This window comes from Bubalus bubalis, chromosome 2 (assembly GCF_019923935.1).
Source record: "Bubalus bubalis isolate 160015118507 breed Murrah chromosome 2, NDDB_SH_1, whole genome shotgun sequence".
In the NCBI taxonomy this organism is placed as follows: domain Eukaryota; kingdom Metazoa; phylum Chordata; class Mammalia; order Artiodactyla; family Bovidae; genus Bubalus; species Bubalus bubalis.
The window spans coordinates 19,145,783-19,162,989 of NC_059158.1; the positions used below are offsets into that span (position 1 = coordinate 19,145,783).

The 17,207-nt window shown below is 38.2% G+C and overlaps 1 protein-coding gene across 7 annotated transcripts in view; it reads right to left on the reverse strand.

The window, feature by feature from the left end:
* The window catches only part of GPLD1 (glycosylphosphatidylinositol specific phospholipase D1), a 64,325-nt gene that overhangs the window by 22,904 nt on the left and 24,214 nt on the right, over nt 1-17,207 (reverse strand). For 4 of the 7 annotated variants that reach the window (XM_025266381.3, XM_044927889.2, XM_044927874.2 and 1 more), the window contains exons 4-13: nt 16,785-16,863; nt 14,993-15,090; nt 14,395-14,505; nt 13,307-13,355; nt 12,381-12,435; nt 5,897-6,004; nt 5,642-5,669; nt 5,394-5,533; nt 3,524-3,589; nt 1,602-1,725 (exon numbers count right to left, since the gene is read on the reverse strand). In XM_025266381.3, the coding sequence (XP_025122166.3) occupies nt 1,602-1,725; nt 3,524-3,589; nt 5,394-5,533; nt 5,642-5,669; nt 5,897-6,004; nt 12,381-12,435; nt 13,307-13,355; nt 14,395-14,505; nt 14,993-15,090; nt 16,785-16,863 (858 nt within the window). The remainder of the gene's footprint in view (nt 1-1,601; nt 1,726-3,523; nt 3,590-5,393; nt 5,534-5,641; nt 5,670-5,896; nt 6,005-12,380; nt 12,436-13,306; nt 13,356-14,394; nt 14,506-14,992; nt 15,091-16,784; nt 16,864-17,207) is intronic. The other 3 variants (XM_006051206.4, XM_044927878.2, XM_044927895.2) reach the window with 2 other exon arrangements.

Below are 17,207 nucleotides of genomic sequence, written 5' to 3' on the forward strand. Positions count from 1 at the left end.
ATCGACAGAAGAATGAACAAAGAAGATGTGGTGTGTGTGTACATATATATTTACACACACACACACAAACACCAGAATACTACTCAGCGATAAAAAAGAACAATATAATGTTATTTGCAGCCAGATGGATGGACCTAGAGATTATCATACAAAGTGAAATAAATCAGACAGAGAAAAACAAATATTATGTGATATCATAAGTGGAATCTTCAAAAAATGATACAGGGAACTTATTTACAAAACAGAAACTAAAAGACTTTGAAAACAAACTTACAGTTACCAGAGGGGAAACAGTGTGGGAGAGAAAATTAAGAGTTTGGAATCAATCCATACCCACTGCTATGTATAAAATAGATCATCAACAAGGACCTACTCTAGAGCACAGGGAACTCAATACTCTGTAACAATCTACACAGGAAAAGAATTTGAAAAAGAAGGGCTATATATGTATATGTATAACTAAATCACTTAGCCATACACCTGAAAGTAATGCAACATTGTAAATTAACTATACTTCAGTATACAATAAAATTTAAATTTAAAAAAGGTAAGAATTTTAAGGCAATAACAGCAGAACATTAAACCAAATATGGGGTGGGACTTCCCCGGTAGTCCAGTAGCTAATGTAGGGGCATCAGTTCAATCCCTGGTCAGGGAACTAGATCCAACATGCTGCAATTAAGATCGGGTGCAGCCAAATAAACAAATATTTTAAAACTTTAAAATGAATAAATAAACCAAGTAGGGGGCCCTTCTAAACATGACGAAGGGGACCTTCTACATGACCGCACAGGCTGCACACTGTGAAGCAGGCTCTACTGGGCCCCTCACCCAGGTCACAAAATCGTTTAAACCCTTCTCTACAATCTGATGCCGATTTCCCTTCCCGACTCTCGCAAGTACTTTGATTCCTTGTCTTGTGTTTCAGGCAAATAAGACTGCTCAAATTTCCAAACATCCTGAAACTTTCCTAACCCATTACCAGAAATACATGCTCAGTGATGAAAAACTATTAGTTGGCTACTATTTAAGACTTAACTCAGATTCCAGCTTCTGCATGAAACCTTCTCTGATGACAGTTACACAATATTTTTTTAATCTGAGAAGCTGTGTCTCTCCTCCCACCAACCATGGTATAGTTGCATCTTACTCAGAAATGGTTAGTTTTGTATTTATCACCCCATTAGGCTAAAATTTTCTAAACATCAGAGACTATTTCCCTTTCATCTTCTATCCCCCCAGCAGAATGGCTGACACTTAAGATGATCTCATGGAGGAACTGGATAGGCAGTGGCATTCCCTTGGTGTGGGGCTTTGCACTATGAGCCTGCAATCCTGCTGACACGTTTTGTACCAAGGACAGAGCAGGAGTGACCCAAGGGCCACCTTGAGCTCCACTGGGCTTTCCAAAGGCCACTGAGGTTCAGACCTTCGACATAGGATATCTCCAGAACAAACCAGACTTGAAGACCAAGGATACTTGTGAGCCTGGCTCATGCCCAGGAGACTTTCAATGAACGATTAAACAGCCAGTGATCCTACAAAATGCAGTATCACAGGAAGCAGAATGTACCTCTCCATTAAAAGCAGAAAATTCTTACCATGGTCCAGGAATCCACACTAAAGAACACTCCTCTTTTGGTATAGTTTATATGCTTTCCAATATTTTTAGTTAGGGCTGCAGTCACATTTTTATGAAAACCATTTTTCTGTACTTTTGAGCTGCTAGAAAGAGAGAGGAATGAAATAGTTAAGACTGAGGAAATAGCAACTCACCCTGCATAACTGAGTTGAAGATGTAATCAAATTAACCCCAGGTTAAAAGGTCATAAAATTTTAACATCTGCAAGTTGAAGGAATAGCAACACAAAAAGCAAAATTTTAGAAAAACTTCTATAGGATATTCCACAACACCTTTTAATAAACCCATTTCCAAGGTTGAAAAAGCCAGTCCTTACAAAAATATTTTCTATAGCCTCAAAGTTCTATAAGTGTATGAGTTTGAATTCTTTCCAGATTACTAAAAAAAAAATAAGAAGTTAAATCAACATTTCATGTTAATGGCCCAGAAATGGTAATAGCTATTCAGGAAACTGGTATACAAGTGGACCGATTTTGCTTTAAAGACATGGGAGAATTAATTATACAATAAAAATACATTTTTAAATCCTATGTTTTCACAAGTCTACATATCAGATGCCTAAAAAGGCAGGCAGGTTTCAGAAATGCTTACAGATGGGCCACAGATGAACAAAGAGGGCCTAAGACATCAGCCAGTGTAGGGACCCCAACAATCTAGAGCTCTTAAACCCAACCTAAAGACAGTCAGTTATATTGCAACGAAACTTACCTAATTCAAATAACTTAAACAGTGTGGGCTTACCTGAACTCTTTTGTTGCACATTTTCAATTCTCTTGAAGCTCTGAACTCTCTCCTTAGCATCTTTTATTGCAATGTTTTTCCTTTTTGAGTATCTAACACTTGCTCACCGTTAAATATCTTGGCCGAAGCATCAACTCTTCACAGGAAGTCTCCTGTGGCTGAGTTAGGACACTCTGTGGTACATCATGAGAGCCCAGTGCATGCCCTTCCTAACGCTCAAGGGTACTGACAAGTTCTCGTTCAGTGACCATCTGCCCACCCGCCAGGCCATCCATCCTCTGAGAGCAGAAGCTGTTTCTGTCTCGTTCACAATGAGGTCTCTAAACGCCTAAACTAGTTCCTGGTACCTAATAATGAGGAAATATTATAATTTGTACTATCTTATTAGTAATATAATATCTATAGGATTAATATAGTTATTAAATGCATGAATAAATGGTTGGTACCCAACTCCAGCAGGGAGTACCACCTCTTAGAATACAAATCAGACCCTCCAGCTCTTTTCCTCAGAAACTAACTGAAAGGGCTTCTCCCCACCCGTATCATTGATGATTACTTTTTCAGGGAAGAATACAGTCACAGTTTATGAGTAATGGCAATAATGGCGATGATGATAATATGATTAGCTATCATTTACTAGTTAGTGAGCAGCTTAGTAATGTGGTTTGCTGCTTTGTTTAGTCACTAAGTTGTGTCCAACTCTTTTGCAACCCCATGGATTGTAGCCCGTCAGCCTCTTCTGTCTGTGGGATTTCCCAGGCAAAAATACTGGAGTGGGTTGCCATTTCCTTCTCCGAGGGATCTTCCTGATCCAGGGCTCAAACCCACATCTCCTGCACCTCCTGCACCAGCATGCAGGTTCTTCACCACTGGCACCACCTCGGAAGCCCTACTAAGGTGGTAATTGCTTTCTATCCATTCACGCACATACCACAACTCTGGGAGTATGGATATGTATTTTTTCCAGTTTGCCAGAGGAAGCTGCAGCTCAAAAAATAATTAGGCAACTTGTTTAAAAATCACACAATGGCAGCCCCGGAGCTGGAATCTCTGTCTACTAAGCCCATGTTTTCAGAGTCTACTGAGCACCCCTCTGAGTGAGATGCTCTTTTTCTGTGAGTCATTTGGGAATCCACTTACCCATGGGTGTTGTTTTGTTGACCGCCACATGTGATGAACAGAGGGTTCTCAGGGAGGTTGCAGTTACTGGGGAAATAGTCAAATGAGTTAGGTGTTTTCCTACCTTCTGTTCAAGCATGAATTTTTCTGAGAATCAGTGTCACATTTCAAGCCATCTCCCCAAAGTCTTAGTGTAGAGGTGTTTATGACTTAGCCAGACAGGACTGGTGAAGGGCCTGAGTCCTACTTGATGAGGGTAGATAAGCAGGTGGTGCCATGGTAACACAGGCCACCCCAAACCACTGGTCACCCCAGACTCAGCTTCCCCCTTCCCTCCCAATTCCATCTGCTGAGTTCTCTCTGCTGACAGGAACCATCTCACAGTTAGAGACTGAAAGAAAATCACTCCCAACTGTGTCACCTTCTGCCCATTGATGTTTGGTGTTATAATTTCTCAGTCTCATTCCTTTCAAAGCTAAAATTTTTAAAATTGCCTGGTGGGGATTTCCCTGGCTAAGACTTCACAGTCCCTGTGCAGGGGGCCTGGGTTAGATCCCTAGTTGGGGAACTAGATCCCACATGCCGCAAGTATGATCAAAGATCCTGAGTGCCACAACTAAGACCAGTGCAGCCAAATAAATTTTTTTTTAATTTTTAAAATAAAATTCCCTGGTGTTCCAGTGGCTAGGACTCTGCACTTTCATTGCTATGGGCCCAGGTTCCATCCCTGGTTGGGGAACTAAGATACCATAAGCTACTGGGCACAGCCAAAAAATAAATAAAAATGGCTGCAGCACCTCTAACCTTTGCTTTAATAAAAAGTAAAAACAAAAGTTTACAAACTCAATAATTAATTAGGTAACTAAGTCTCCCTTTTTACAAGTAAAAAGGCTCTGATAGAATGTAAGACGTGAACTTTATCCCTAACACTGAACAGATGCACTAAGAGAGTGGGGATTACGTAAGAGTTTATTCTAGGATGAAGACTATTTGGAGGGAGAAGAAGACCGGAAAATCCCATGGACAGAGGAGCTGCCACAGACCCTCTTTCCCCCTGCTGGCTGATGCTCAAGCTGTCCTTTGCCTGCAGAAGGTCTGCCTCCAGTGGTCCCTATCCAGACCTGGACCTACCCTGCCCAGTTCAGCATCATGGGAGGGGCTCCATCCTGAGTGGTGTGGTTGGAAATGGGTTCTGAGAGAACCTCGGCTCCCTCAGACCATGAACAGATCCTGTGAGAGCCGAAATGTCTAATGTTGCAGCTGGAACTGGGAACAAGACCAGTCTACCCTGGTCTGCATCTGAGTCTCTGGTTGACATTCGTCCTGGGTGTGCTGGGGCAGAGCAGAAAAGGAGCTGGAGATTGAGATGCTCTCCCATTGGGGCTGCATGTCAGATTCTAACAGAAGGATGTGCCTTACAAATGCCTTCATTTCCAATTTTCTTGCGGAGTATGGGGCTTAAGTGAAATGCCCTCTGAAACCCTGGAGCCCTGAGAGCTCAATCAGGGTGGAGAGGAAGATGGCCATATCCACTACTGGAGCATGGGGAGGTGGGCACCACAGCCCACAGCATGAGTTCTCCCAAAAGAAACAGATGTTGCACAGCTGGGGAAGCAGATTCCTTCCCACCTGAGCCATTTCTCCCAGGTCATGAACTTGGCAAAATCTACCTCTCCATCCCTAGGACAGGAAAGACATCAGCAAAACCAACCAGATGGGAGCAAGTTGGAGTTTTGAAGTGATAGTTTCCATTCTTTCCCTGCTTCATTAGGACATGACAGCACCTCCTGAGACTTTGTCCTCATTTGATCAACTGAAAAACCTGGGAGTTATGATGGGGATGGAACAGCAATTCTGGGAGTGATTAGCAGGAGAAAGAGTAAGAATTCACCTGGTCCCATTCTTTAACATGTAACTTGTCAGATGGTAAATATTAGTGGACCAAAACGCCATATCTTCCAGCCCTCCTAGGAAGTATTCTTGAAATTGTTCCACCAAAAATGGGGATTTTCCAGAATAAGTGGGATAAAGCTATGGCAAAGAGAAAGAAAAATAATCTAATAAGTAACTGAATCAAGTGCTTCTCATGGTATCTTCATAACACTTTCAATTCAGATTTTGAAGAATAAATGCCATTACCTTGGAAATAGCTAACATCTCCGCATACCTGCAACATAAGCAATAATTTAGACTGTGAGTTGTGATTTCCGTGAAGAAATGAAACAAATGAATGAAGAAGAAGTTCCAGCAACAGGTATCCACTATCACGCAACTGACTTTGAACAAGCAAAATCCATAAATCCAATACCCACACTCAGGCAGCTAAAGCATCGGAAAGTGTGTTAAGGAAGTCACAATAAAATCACTTGCAAATATTCCTCCAGTTACACTTACATTTCCAAGAACTGAAGGTATGAACAGTCAACAATGGCTTTTTTGGTGATGACTACTCGGCCGTAGAGTTCTTTATAAATTCCCAGGAGATCTTCAGCAGGCACATACCTGAGAAAAGCATTAGAATAAAATAAGGGCTGTTTTGATTCTGAAGTTGAAAATAACAACAGCAGTCACAGCAGCTACCAGTGATTCCAGAATTAATAAGTGCCAGACACCATGAAAAGGACTTTACATGCATTATTCATTTAATCTTGCCAACAACCCTGGGTGGTTGATACTATCACAGTCCTACTTCAATACAGGAAACTAAGTCACAGAAAAGTTCAATAATTTGCCCAAGGCTGCAGAGCACATGACTGGCACCCTAATCAAATATTTATACAAAGATAAGAAACTATGAGTAGTTCTCACAGTCAACAAAAGGGTCTGAAATGTGGTACTTGAGTGCAATCTCAAAAATGACAGAATGATCTCAGTTCATTTTCAAGGCAAATCATTCAACATCACAGTAATCCAAGTCTATGCTCCAAACACTAATGCCGAAGAAGCTGAACAGTTCTATGAAGGCCTATAAGACCTTTCAGAACTAGCACCAAAAAAAGATGTCCTTTTCATCATAGGGGACTGGAATGCAAAAGTAGGAAGTCAAGAGATACCTGGAGTAACAGGCAACTTTGACCTTGGAGACAAAATGAAGCAGAATAAAGACTAACAGTTTTGTCAAGAGAACACACTGGTCATAGCAAACACCCTTTTCCAGAAATACAAGAAAAGACTCTATACATGGACATCACCAGATGGTCAATACTGAAATCAGATTGATTATATCTTTACAGCTAAAGATGGAGAAGCTCTATATAATCAGCAAAAATAAGACTAGGAGCTGATTGTGGCTCAGATCATGAGCTCCTTATTGCAAAATTCACGCTGAAATTGAAGAAAGTAGGGAAAATCACTAGACCATACAGGTATAACCTAAAGCAAATCCCTTATGATTATACAGTGGAGATGATGAATAGATTCAAAGGATTAGATCTGGTAGACAGAGTGCCTGAAGAACTATGAATGGAGGTTCATAACACTGTACAGGAGGCAGTGACCAAAACCATCCCAAAGAAAAAGAAGTACAAGAAGGCAAAGTGGTTGTCTGAGAAGGCTTTACAAATAGCCAAGGAAAGAAGAGAAGCAGGAGAAATATCAACAACCTCAGATATGCAGATGATACCACTCTAACGGCAGAAAGTCAAGAGGAACTAAAGAGCCTCTTGATGAGGGTGAAAGAGGAGAGTAATAAAGCCATCTTAAAACTTAGCATCCAAAAAAACTAAGATCATGGCATCTGGTCCCATTACTTAATGGCAAATAGAAGTGGGGAAAGTGGAAGTAGTAACAGATTTTATTTTCTTGGGCTCAAAAAATCACTGCAAATGGTGACTGCAGCCATGAAATTAAAAGATGTTTGCTCCTTTCCTCCTTTAGGGAAAGCTGTGACAAACCTAGACAGCATATTAATAAGCAGAGATATCACTTTGCTGACAAAGGTGCATATAGTCAAAGCTATGGTTTTTCTAGTAGTCATGTATAGATGTGAGAGGTGGATCACAAAGAAGGCTGAGTGCTGAAGAATTGATGTTTTTAAATTGTGGTGTTGGAGAAGACTCTTGAGAGTCCCTTGGACAGCAGGAGATCCAACCAGTCAATCCTAAAGGAAATCAACCCTCAATATTCATTGGAAGGACTGATGCTGAAACTGAAGCTCCAATACTTTGGCCACATGATGCGAAGAGCTGACTCACCGGAAAATACCCTGATGCTGGGAAAGACTGAAGGCAAAAGGAGAGGAGGGTGGCAGAAGATGAGATGTTTAGATAGCATCACCGACTCAATGGCCATGAATTTGAGCAAACTCCAGGAGACAGTGAAGGTCAGGGGAGCCTAGCATGCTGCAGTCCATGGGGTCACCAAGAGTCAGACAGGATTTAGTGACTGAACAACAACAACAAATAAAAGGAATGTTTAGTTTTGTGAATTCAAAGAGCAATAGAAGATATTTTTATTCTTTTGAGTTGCATCATTCTCAGGAAGCATTTTTTAAAAACGCTCCAAAGTAACTCCTCATCCCAACATCTTACTTTCAGAATACACAGTGGGAGGTAGAAAAAGAGAATTCTAAGTCAAGTTTTTGATTCAAAGGTATTAGTTATTTCAGTTGGAGGAAGAGCCACATTTTTAAAAATTAAGTTTATACTGTTATCTTTTATCTTTATTTAAGAAACCTTAGATGATACCAGACATAAATATAAATACAAACAAAACCTAATTTAGTGTATCTATAAAAAGGAATCTATTGAGATGTCCATTTTTTTTTTTACTTTACAAGCACACCAGAATGGTCTTCTCCATAAATATAGCTTAAAAGTCTAGCAAAAAGCCTAACAAAAATATTTTTTTAGATGAATCACCAAGTTAGCAAGAAAGTGAAATTTTCCCATGGCCCAAAATAAGTTGGAGCTGGAAACTTTGGCAGGTAAGTGAGTGGGAAAGCCAGTTTTTGCCCTGAAGACATCTGCTAAACCTGGAACTTAGGTGGTTTTCACCCCCCTCCCCCCCTTGGGTAGTTGTAGGGCATACAAGAGATAAGAGCTAAAGTATAGGAATCACCCAAAGTGGGCCATTTCCCACATGAAACTCCTCATTAAAGGCTATACCTTCTGCATGAATATTAGCCAGAAATAAATCCAACATACTAACAAAGACAGCAAAGAAACCTCTGTCTTCATCTTGGAAATGGAAGGAGAGAGGGAAAGCTATATCGCCACTAAAATCGGTATCCACTACCCAACCCTATAAATGTTTGGTCTTGCATTCATGCTATCTGCGTAGTCAGAAAAACTTCTAGGGTTGAATATCATTTAAATGCGGTCCCAGTTAATGGTGCCTTGAGGTAGCCTGCAGAATGCAAGACAAGTCTTCCCTGGAGAAATGCAACTGTAACTCAAGCCTTGAGGAATTCAAGCACCACTGAATAAAACTGAAAGAAGACCAGATCCCGGATGATGCACAATGTGAAATGGTCATCTCATCCTGTGCAGAGCACCCCGTGTGGAGAGTCGGAGGGGAACCTCAGGTCCCTGCTGCCGCCACCTCTTCCTGGAGCATCCAAAGGCCAGTTGTCCTCAACTGCCTTGAGAGTGACCTATTGGTTCTGGGTCTCCCTTAGTTCTGAGGCAGCTGGACCAGGAATGGGAACAGGCAACTTTCCAGGCCCCCAGCTCTAGTTCTTTGTTCTGTAAGCATTCCTCCCTGCTTCCAGCTCTCCATACTCAGAGACTAAGACTGAGGGACAGAGTCATGTCACCTCCCGTCTGCTTAGTAAACATGTGAAGAAAAAACAACAACAAAAAGAACAGTGTATCCAACAGTAATATCTGATAAATCGGACTTGAAGGCAGTAAGTATTGTAAAATATGAAGACAGCCACCAGATAGAAAATTCGATTCACCAGAAAGACATGAGATTTGAAAACGTGAATACATGTAACAACATATGTTCAGACACATGTATAGCAAACTTTGACCTAACTACAAGGAGAAACTGAAAAATTTCATCATCATAGATGGAGATTTTTAAATGAACTTCTCAGTATTTGTGAGACTGTTCAGATAAAAGTAGTAAGATTATATTATTTAAAACTTATGAATCATCTGATTTGAGCAGTACATTTAAAAAGCTTGAGCTAATACATATATATATATAATGTTAAACCACAAATTGGAGAATTAACATTCAAGTTCAGATGAAAAATAAATAATAGATAATTAAATAAATGTTAATAGATAAAAATTAATCATTTGGTAGACCTTAAAGTCAAGACTCAAATTTCACAGGAACCAAAGAAGAGTAGAAGGAAAAAAATAAATATAAGAAAAAGTAATGAAAAAGAACATATAGTATTAATAGAAAGGATCAATAAAGCCAAAAGTTTTTTTTCAATAATAAAACTGAAAATATTAGACATGATTAATTGTTTAAAAATATAAGAGAAGGCACAGTAAATAACATTATAGATGCCAAACGAACAGAAGTACAAGTAAAATGAGAGGGAAAAATGAGGATATTATGAACTCCCTTATGCCAAAATGTTTAAACACTCAGACAAAATAGAAAAGTCCTAGAAAAATAATAAAACTCTTTAAGAGGAAACTGAAAACCAGTACAATCCTAAAACCAAAAGTCACTACTTTTTAAAACATGTGGCTTTATAGACGAGTTCTACCAAATATTCAAGAAATCAAAGTTATAATCTTACACAAACTTCCAGAAAACAGCGAAGGAAGGTATACTCCCACCTGATTTCACGAATCAAGTGAGGAGTATACCTTTGAAGAAAGGTACATTTCTTCAAAGGTACATTTCTTCAAGGTACATTTGAAGAAAAAGGACAGGTTGGGAAATCAGCCCTGACAGATGTCAAAATGCATTAAAGCTGTCTTAGTTTTAAAACTCAGTATTGTTCAGGAAGAGTCAATTAGACCAATGGAACATGATAGAAAGCCCAGAAACTGACCCACATACACATGGAATTTTATGTTAGAGAGAACATTACAGATCAGTGAAGAAAATTAGACTATTGGTAAATGGTTCTGAGACAATCAGTTATCTCTGTAGGAAAAAAATAAAATTTCTATCACAGAATATACAAAAAATTAACTCCAGGTAAATTAAAGACATAAAGTTAATAAAGGAAACTATACTGTGATAACCTAGAAGGGTGGGAAAGGGTGGGAGAGAGGTTCAAGAGGGAGGGGATATATGCACACCTATGGCTGATTCATACTGATATATGATAGAAACCAACAACACTGCAAAGCAAGTATCCTACAATTTAGAAAATAAATTAGAAAAAAGAAAGAAAATGAAACTATAAAATATTTAGAAGGCTATGTAGGAGAATAACCTCATGCCCTCAAGGTAGGAAAGGATTTCTTAAATAAGATGTTAAAAGTACAAATTACAAAGGAAGAGACTGATACATTCAACTACATTAAAATTAATAAATTCTATTTATCAAGATATACCATAAAAGACATGCCACAAACTATTAAAAGATATTTATAACAAATAATCGATAAACTAACAAAAGATTAGAACCCAGAATATACCAAGAATACTCAGAAATAAAAGGGAAAGCCCAACAGAAAAATAGGCTAAAAACCAAACAAGTTTCTCACTTAAAATGAAACACAATCAATAAAATATGAAAGAATAATCAACCTTATTATAACAGTAACCTGGGAAATGTGAATTAAAACTTTAAGGAAATATCATTTTATACCAAATAAGTTAGAAAAATTTTAAAGCTGGACAATGCCAAGTATTAGAGAATGCAGAAGAGGGAGAACAAAGCTGATGGGAGTATAAATTGGGAAGACCATTCTAAATGACAGCCAGGGATTATTTATTTAGATTAAACATGCCGAAGTCCTATGGCCCAACTGTTCCACTTCTGGTGCCATTTACTTGAAAGAGATTCCCCTCTAGTGCAAAAATGCATGTACAAAAATGTACATAGCAACATGATGTATAAAGCAAAAACACTGAACACTACTTACACATCCATCAACACTAGAATCAAGTCATTTTGGTAGATTTACACAAGGAAGGACCATACAGTGGTGAAAATCAATGAACTATCCCCGAACATATCAATATGATTAAATGTCAGGGAAATAATTTTAAACAAGAAATATTTTTAAATTAAATTCTAATTTAAAATTTAATTTTAAGCCAAATGCATGATGTAGAATTCTATTTAAAGTAAAAACCCAATAATATTTTGCATACAGATATGACTGTGCTTATGAGCTCAGTTGTATCTGACTCTTTGCAACCACATGGACAGCAACCCACCAGGCTCCTCTGTTATTGAAATGTCCCAGGCAAGAATTCTGGAGTGGGTTGCCATTTCCTACTCCAGGGGATCTTCCCAACCCAGGGATTGAACCCGCGTCTCTTATGTCTCCTGCATTGACAGGCGGGTTCTTTACCACTGGTACCATTTGGGAAGCCCATGGATCCAGCTACATGTAGTAAAACTCTAAGGGAAAAGCAACTAAGTGATTAAGTGAACCTAAGGTTGTGGTTATACCTAGTGGGAGAAAACGTGATATGACAGAAGGAAAGGCAGGGAGCCTCTACATTCCAGCAATGGTCTACTTCTTAAGGTAGCTGGCAGCTATACAGTGTGGATCATCTTATTTTTTATTTATAAAAAATACATTATTTTATATGTTTGGAATAATTCATAGATTTTTTAAAAGAATCTACTTAGACTAGTCTAATCTTTAGTTATACTTTCCAACATGTACAAATGTAGAAGGCTCCTTATTATACATTGTAAGTTTTATTTTCTAAGGAAAAAAAGAGTCAAGTTCCTAACTGCTACTTGGGTATCACATATTTTAATGTACATTGCTCTTACCAGTGCCGTGAGAGGTAATTAAATTTAAACTCGAACTGGCTCAACACGTCTCCTCCTATGATATGAGAAAAATATTTGCTTTTGGAGAATTAATGACAATACATAGCAAGCTTCTTTGAACATAAATCTGCACAATCCAGTTTATTAGTTCTTCACACTGTTAAAGGTTTCTGTTCATTATTTTAGTTGCATAAGCACATCTTTAAGAAAAAATGATCTTTTAAAATCTTAGTGAAACACATGAATTAAGAAAGAGAATTAATTCAGAGAATAAAGAAACTCTTATAACCAAAAGGTTTTTCACTTTACGATGGACCATAAAGATTCTTTTATTTAAATAAACACTACTCACCAATACTGTGCATATTTAAAGGTAATTAAATATAGAAAAAGATGGAGTTTATCCATTTAAAGCTAAAGTATTAGGAGACACTAGGCAATGAATTTAAATCTGATTTTAAAAGTAATGCTTTTCTAAAATAATCGCACAAGTCAATAATAAAATATAATGGTGTTTTTTTGGTTGTTTTGTCCTTTTTTTGGCTACACCTTAAGGCAAGTGGAATTTCCCTGACCAGGGATTGAACCTGAGCTCCCTGCAGTGGAAGCACAGAGACTTCTTTACCACTGAACCACCAGGGAAAATCCCATTTTTTTGTTTGGTTTTTACAAAATACATATATAATATTATATATTATATACATATACACATATATACATATATAATGCATTCATATGTTTATAATCTTTGCAGATGTGCATCTCTATATTAAATGAAGAATTCCTGTACTCTAAACAATTGCAATGTTAAAATAGAAAGCTAGTGGCAAGAAACTAAAAGCATACATACATAGGGTATAATAGTGACTACAGGTGAAATATAACTACCACGAAAGAAACTCTGGCAATATGTAAATAAGTAGTACCGAAATCACCAGCCGGATGTGCCTCGGGATAGGAGTTGTGAAAATCAATCTGAGGGAAAAAAGAGAACCATCTAGTATATATCACAAATCGAAGCCCACGCTCCTACCCCACAATGAAGCGAGGCGTGGGGAGATGATAGCCTGACCCAGCGACTGCCGAGGACGCGTAGTGGTGACTGGACTCACTTTTCAAAGAAACATTTAATTTTATCATTTGTTAAAAAAAAAAAAAATGATCCTGGCAGCTGAGTTGTATGCTTCATGTTTTAACAGATAAAGCTGCTGCAAACATTTGTATCTAACAGGATACATGAACAATCTCTAAGTGCGAGTTTACATTTTTTACAGGATAGTATTAACATCAGTGAATAACCAGAGGGGACTTTCATCAGGGAAGGTCACAGTTTTCAGTGGGGGTATGGCATCTTCATATAGAAAAGAAAAAAGGAAAAAAAAAAAAGCATGCTAACTTACTTTTAAGTAGAACCAGATAGTAAGGGTTTATACCTCTGCTATTAAGATGCACAGCTTGAATAAAACATAAAATGTCTCAAATACTGTTTGTGACTAAACAGAACATGACATCTATGGCTGTTTTCAGGGCACATTAGTCAATCTGCCCACGTGGATGAATTTACCCGGGTAGCAAATGTGTAAGAGCAATGAACAAGAAGAGATGGAAATCTAATGAAGACTGCATTGGGCAAAGAGTCTTATTTCCATGTGAGTCTGAATAATTGAAAGTTTTTCTTTTCCTAAAACGGTCAGTTTTTTTTAATAAATTTTTTTTAATTTCATTTTTTTAGCACTGAAAACATTTTGTATTTAGGTATAGCCGATTTAACAATGTTGTGATAATTTCAGGTGAAGAGCAAAGGGACTCAATCATACATATACATGTATCTATTCTCCCCTCAATCCCTCTCCCATCCAGACTGGCACATAACATTGTTGATTATTCATTTTAAATATAGCAGAGTGTACATAACCTTTCCAAAGTCCCTAACTATCCTAAAAGAGTCACTTCTGAATCTTGGGTAGGACAATATCATTCCCACAAAGTCATTAACCTGAAGCTATGTACTCACGGCAGCCATCGTCCTGAGGAATCCTTGCTCAATACCGAGGCTATGCCAGTTGACATCAGCCACCATGTGAGACGTAATTCCAAACAAGAAAGCTACCAATTTCTCTGTGTCCTGCCAAATAAGCAAATTAGAGTTGGGGTTAGGGGAAAGGTAGTAATTTTATAACAATCTTATTAACAGGATTAACAAATATGAATTCATTTCCATTACTGAGACTTAACAAAACATCAGAGACAGGTATGTTGTAGTTACCCACGAACCACAAAGGACTTTTTTTGAAATGTTTCTGAGTGCCTTGAAACTGCTTTCAGATTTATTTACTAGGGGAGCAAAATGACCATGTGACATGCCCCAAGTTTTAACAACATTGTTTATTGAAGATAAAACTGAAGATATAAATTTTGAAAAATCATTTGTTCAACTGTTAACTAGCTATTTACTATGTCCCATATGCTGTGTTTGGTACTGAGGCAGAAGGGTGAGTAGCCCTCACAGCCTGGATTAAGGGTTGGGGTTAGAAATGTAGTTACTGCAGGTGCAACAATAGTACTTGGCAAGTCCGGAACGGAGTATTTTTAGGGTTACAGGCTGTGCCTACCTCATCCCAGGGAAGAGGATAGTTCTTCCGGATATAATGAACACTTGCGTTAAGAAATGGAGTCCAGTGAGTGCTCTCTGACACGTCATGGAATTGTCCTGACAAAACAGAGGCAACCGTCAGAGCTCCTTCTTAAAAGGTTGGAGGTTCTCTTGTATATACACACCACATCTTTGTTCATCTATTCATCTGTCAGTGGACACTTAGGTTAGTTCCATGTCTTTGCTAATGTAAATAGTGCTTCAACAAACACTGGGGTACTAGTGTCTATTTGAACAATGGACTATTACTCAGTCATAAAAAGGAATGAAAGTGGGTCATTAGTAGAGATGTGGACGAACCTAAAGACTATCACACAAAGTAAGTCAGAGAAAAACGTTGTATATTAATACATAAACATGCAATCTAGAAAAATGGTACAGATGAACCTGTTTGCAAGGCAGAAATAGAGACAGAGATGTAGGGAACAAACATATGGATACCAAGAGAGAAGCAGGGGATGAACTGTGAGATTGGGACTGACATATAGACGCTAATATGCACAAAAGAGATAACTAATGAGAACTTGCTATATAGCACAAGGAACTCTACTCAGTGTTCTATGGTAACCTAAATGGAAAGGAAATACAAAAAAGGGGATATACGTATACAAATAGCTGGTTCACTTCAACGTACAACAGAAACCAACACAACACTGTAAAGCAACTATACCCCCAATTTTTTTTAAAAGTTGGAGCTTCTCAATGAAATATTCTACCACCACCTGCTGTGTTGCTGCATTCCTTCACCCTCCCTCCAAACCTCTTAGTTTCCTGAGTCAATATTCAAAGGAAGCCTCTAGGAAGAACGGCCAGCCAAAAGAAAAAGGAGACTTAACTGCTCATAGAATTTAGAAATAGCTGGGCTGCAAGAGAAGCTGGAGGTGTTAAGTTCTGTACCCTAAAGCTAAAGAAATAAGCTGTCCCTGTTTTTGTTTTTTTTTTTAATCTTCTTTTCCATCACAGTCAGCCTCCCTAACAGCACAAAAGAAAAAAGCAGATATTCCAACGGCTTTCAAGTATTTGAATTTATAATATTTTTAAATGGGGTGTGCTATATGCCTCTTCATTCCCACAGCAGGGGTGAGTGAAAAAAAACAGGAACGGACATCTATTCTAAACCTTCAAGTGTCAGATTCTTCATGGGGTGTCACGTGTCATAGAAGCAATCAAAAGCAAAATCCCAGAGTTCAGATCCCTCAAGTCAAATTTTTTAGATCATTATTAAACTAAAAATAGCCTAACCACTTTTGTTTAAAGCATAACTGAAGCACATTTAACTTAATATTATCTTGGGTTTGCATAATACTTGACAAAATAACATACGTTAATGCCAACAGCAATTCAGTATAGCAGCCAGGCCTGCGTTAATTATTACTATTAAATAGTAATTAATTTAGATATGACTATGTTGCAGACATGGAAACTGAGACTCAGCATGGAAGGCGCTTTTTCAAGGTCACACACTAACAGATAACATTCAAGGAATAAAAACTCAAACCTTTTGATTTCCTTCAAAATGTTCTCTCTTCTGCCACGAAGCAGGAGAGTAATTCAGAGTGCTTAGAATAAAGCTTTCAGAATTTTTACCCTTAAGCAAGTGAGTTTCGGTTAAATGGAAAACACAACCGAACTAAGTCATTGATCAACAACAGTGGAAAATATAATGTGTTGTTTGTTATTTTTTCGAGTCTGAGCTATTCCTATCAATCAAGGAAAACCAACATCATCTGGTCTGTAAGTCTCCATCTTACCTCTCTCACAGATGCTAGGGTAAAATGAGTCAGGAAACACGGATCCAGCCTGATATGCATCCTGGTGCCTAAGTAACAGCTGGGGAGCAGGAAAATACAGAGATTAGAGGGCAAGAGTCAACAGCCTGAGAAAAGCAGGCCCAGGTGTGGGAAGTTAGAATGATGTGATGGTAGGGGAGAAGTGATGGAAGGAAGAAGTGAAGGAAGGGAGGCATAAATAAATAACTCTTATATCAATATAATTCAAACAGCACCCTACCAAATGTAATTTCAGGTTCTTCCCTACCAAAAACAAACAAGCTGATTAAGTAGTAGTAAAAAAAAAAAAAAAAAAAAAATCACCTATTTGAATTAAATCTTTTGCTTTTTTTCTGTCCACCCAGAAGAATAAGATTTCTCCAAGACTATTTCACTGACCCAGAA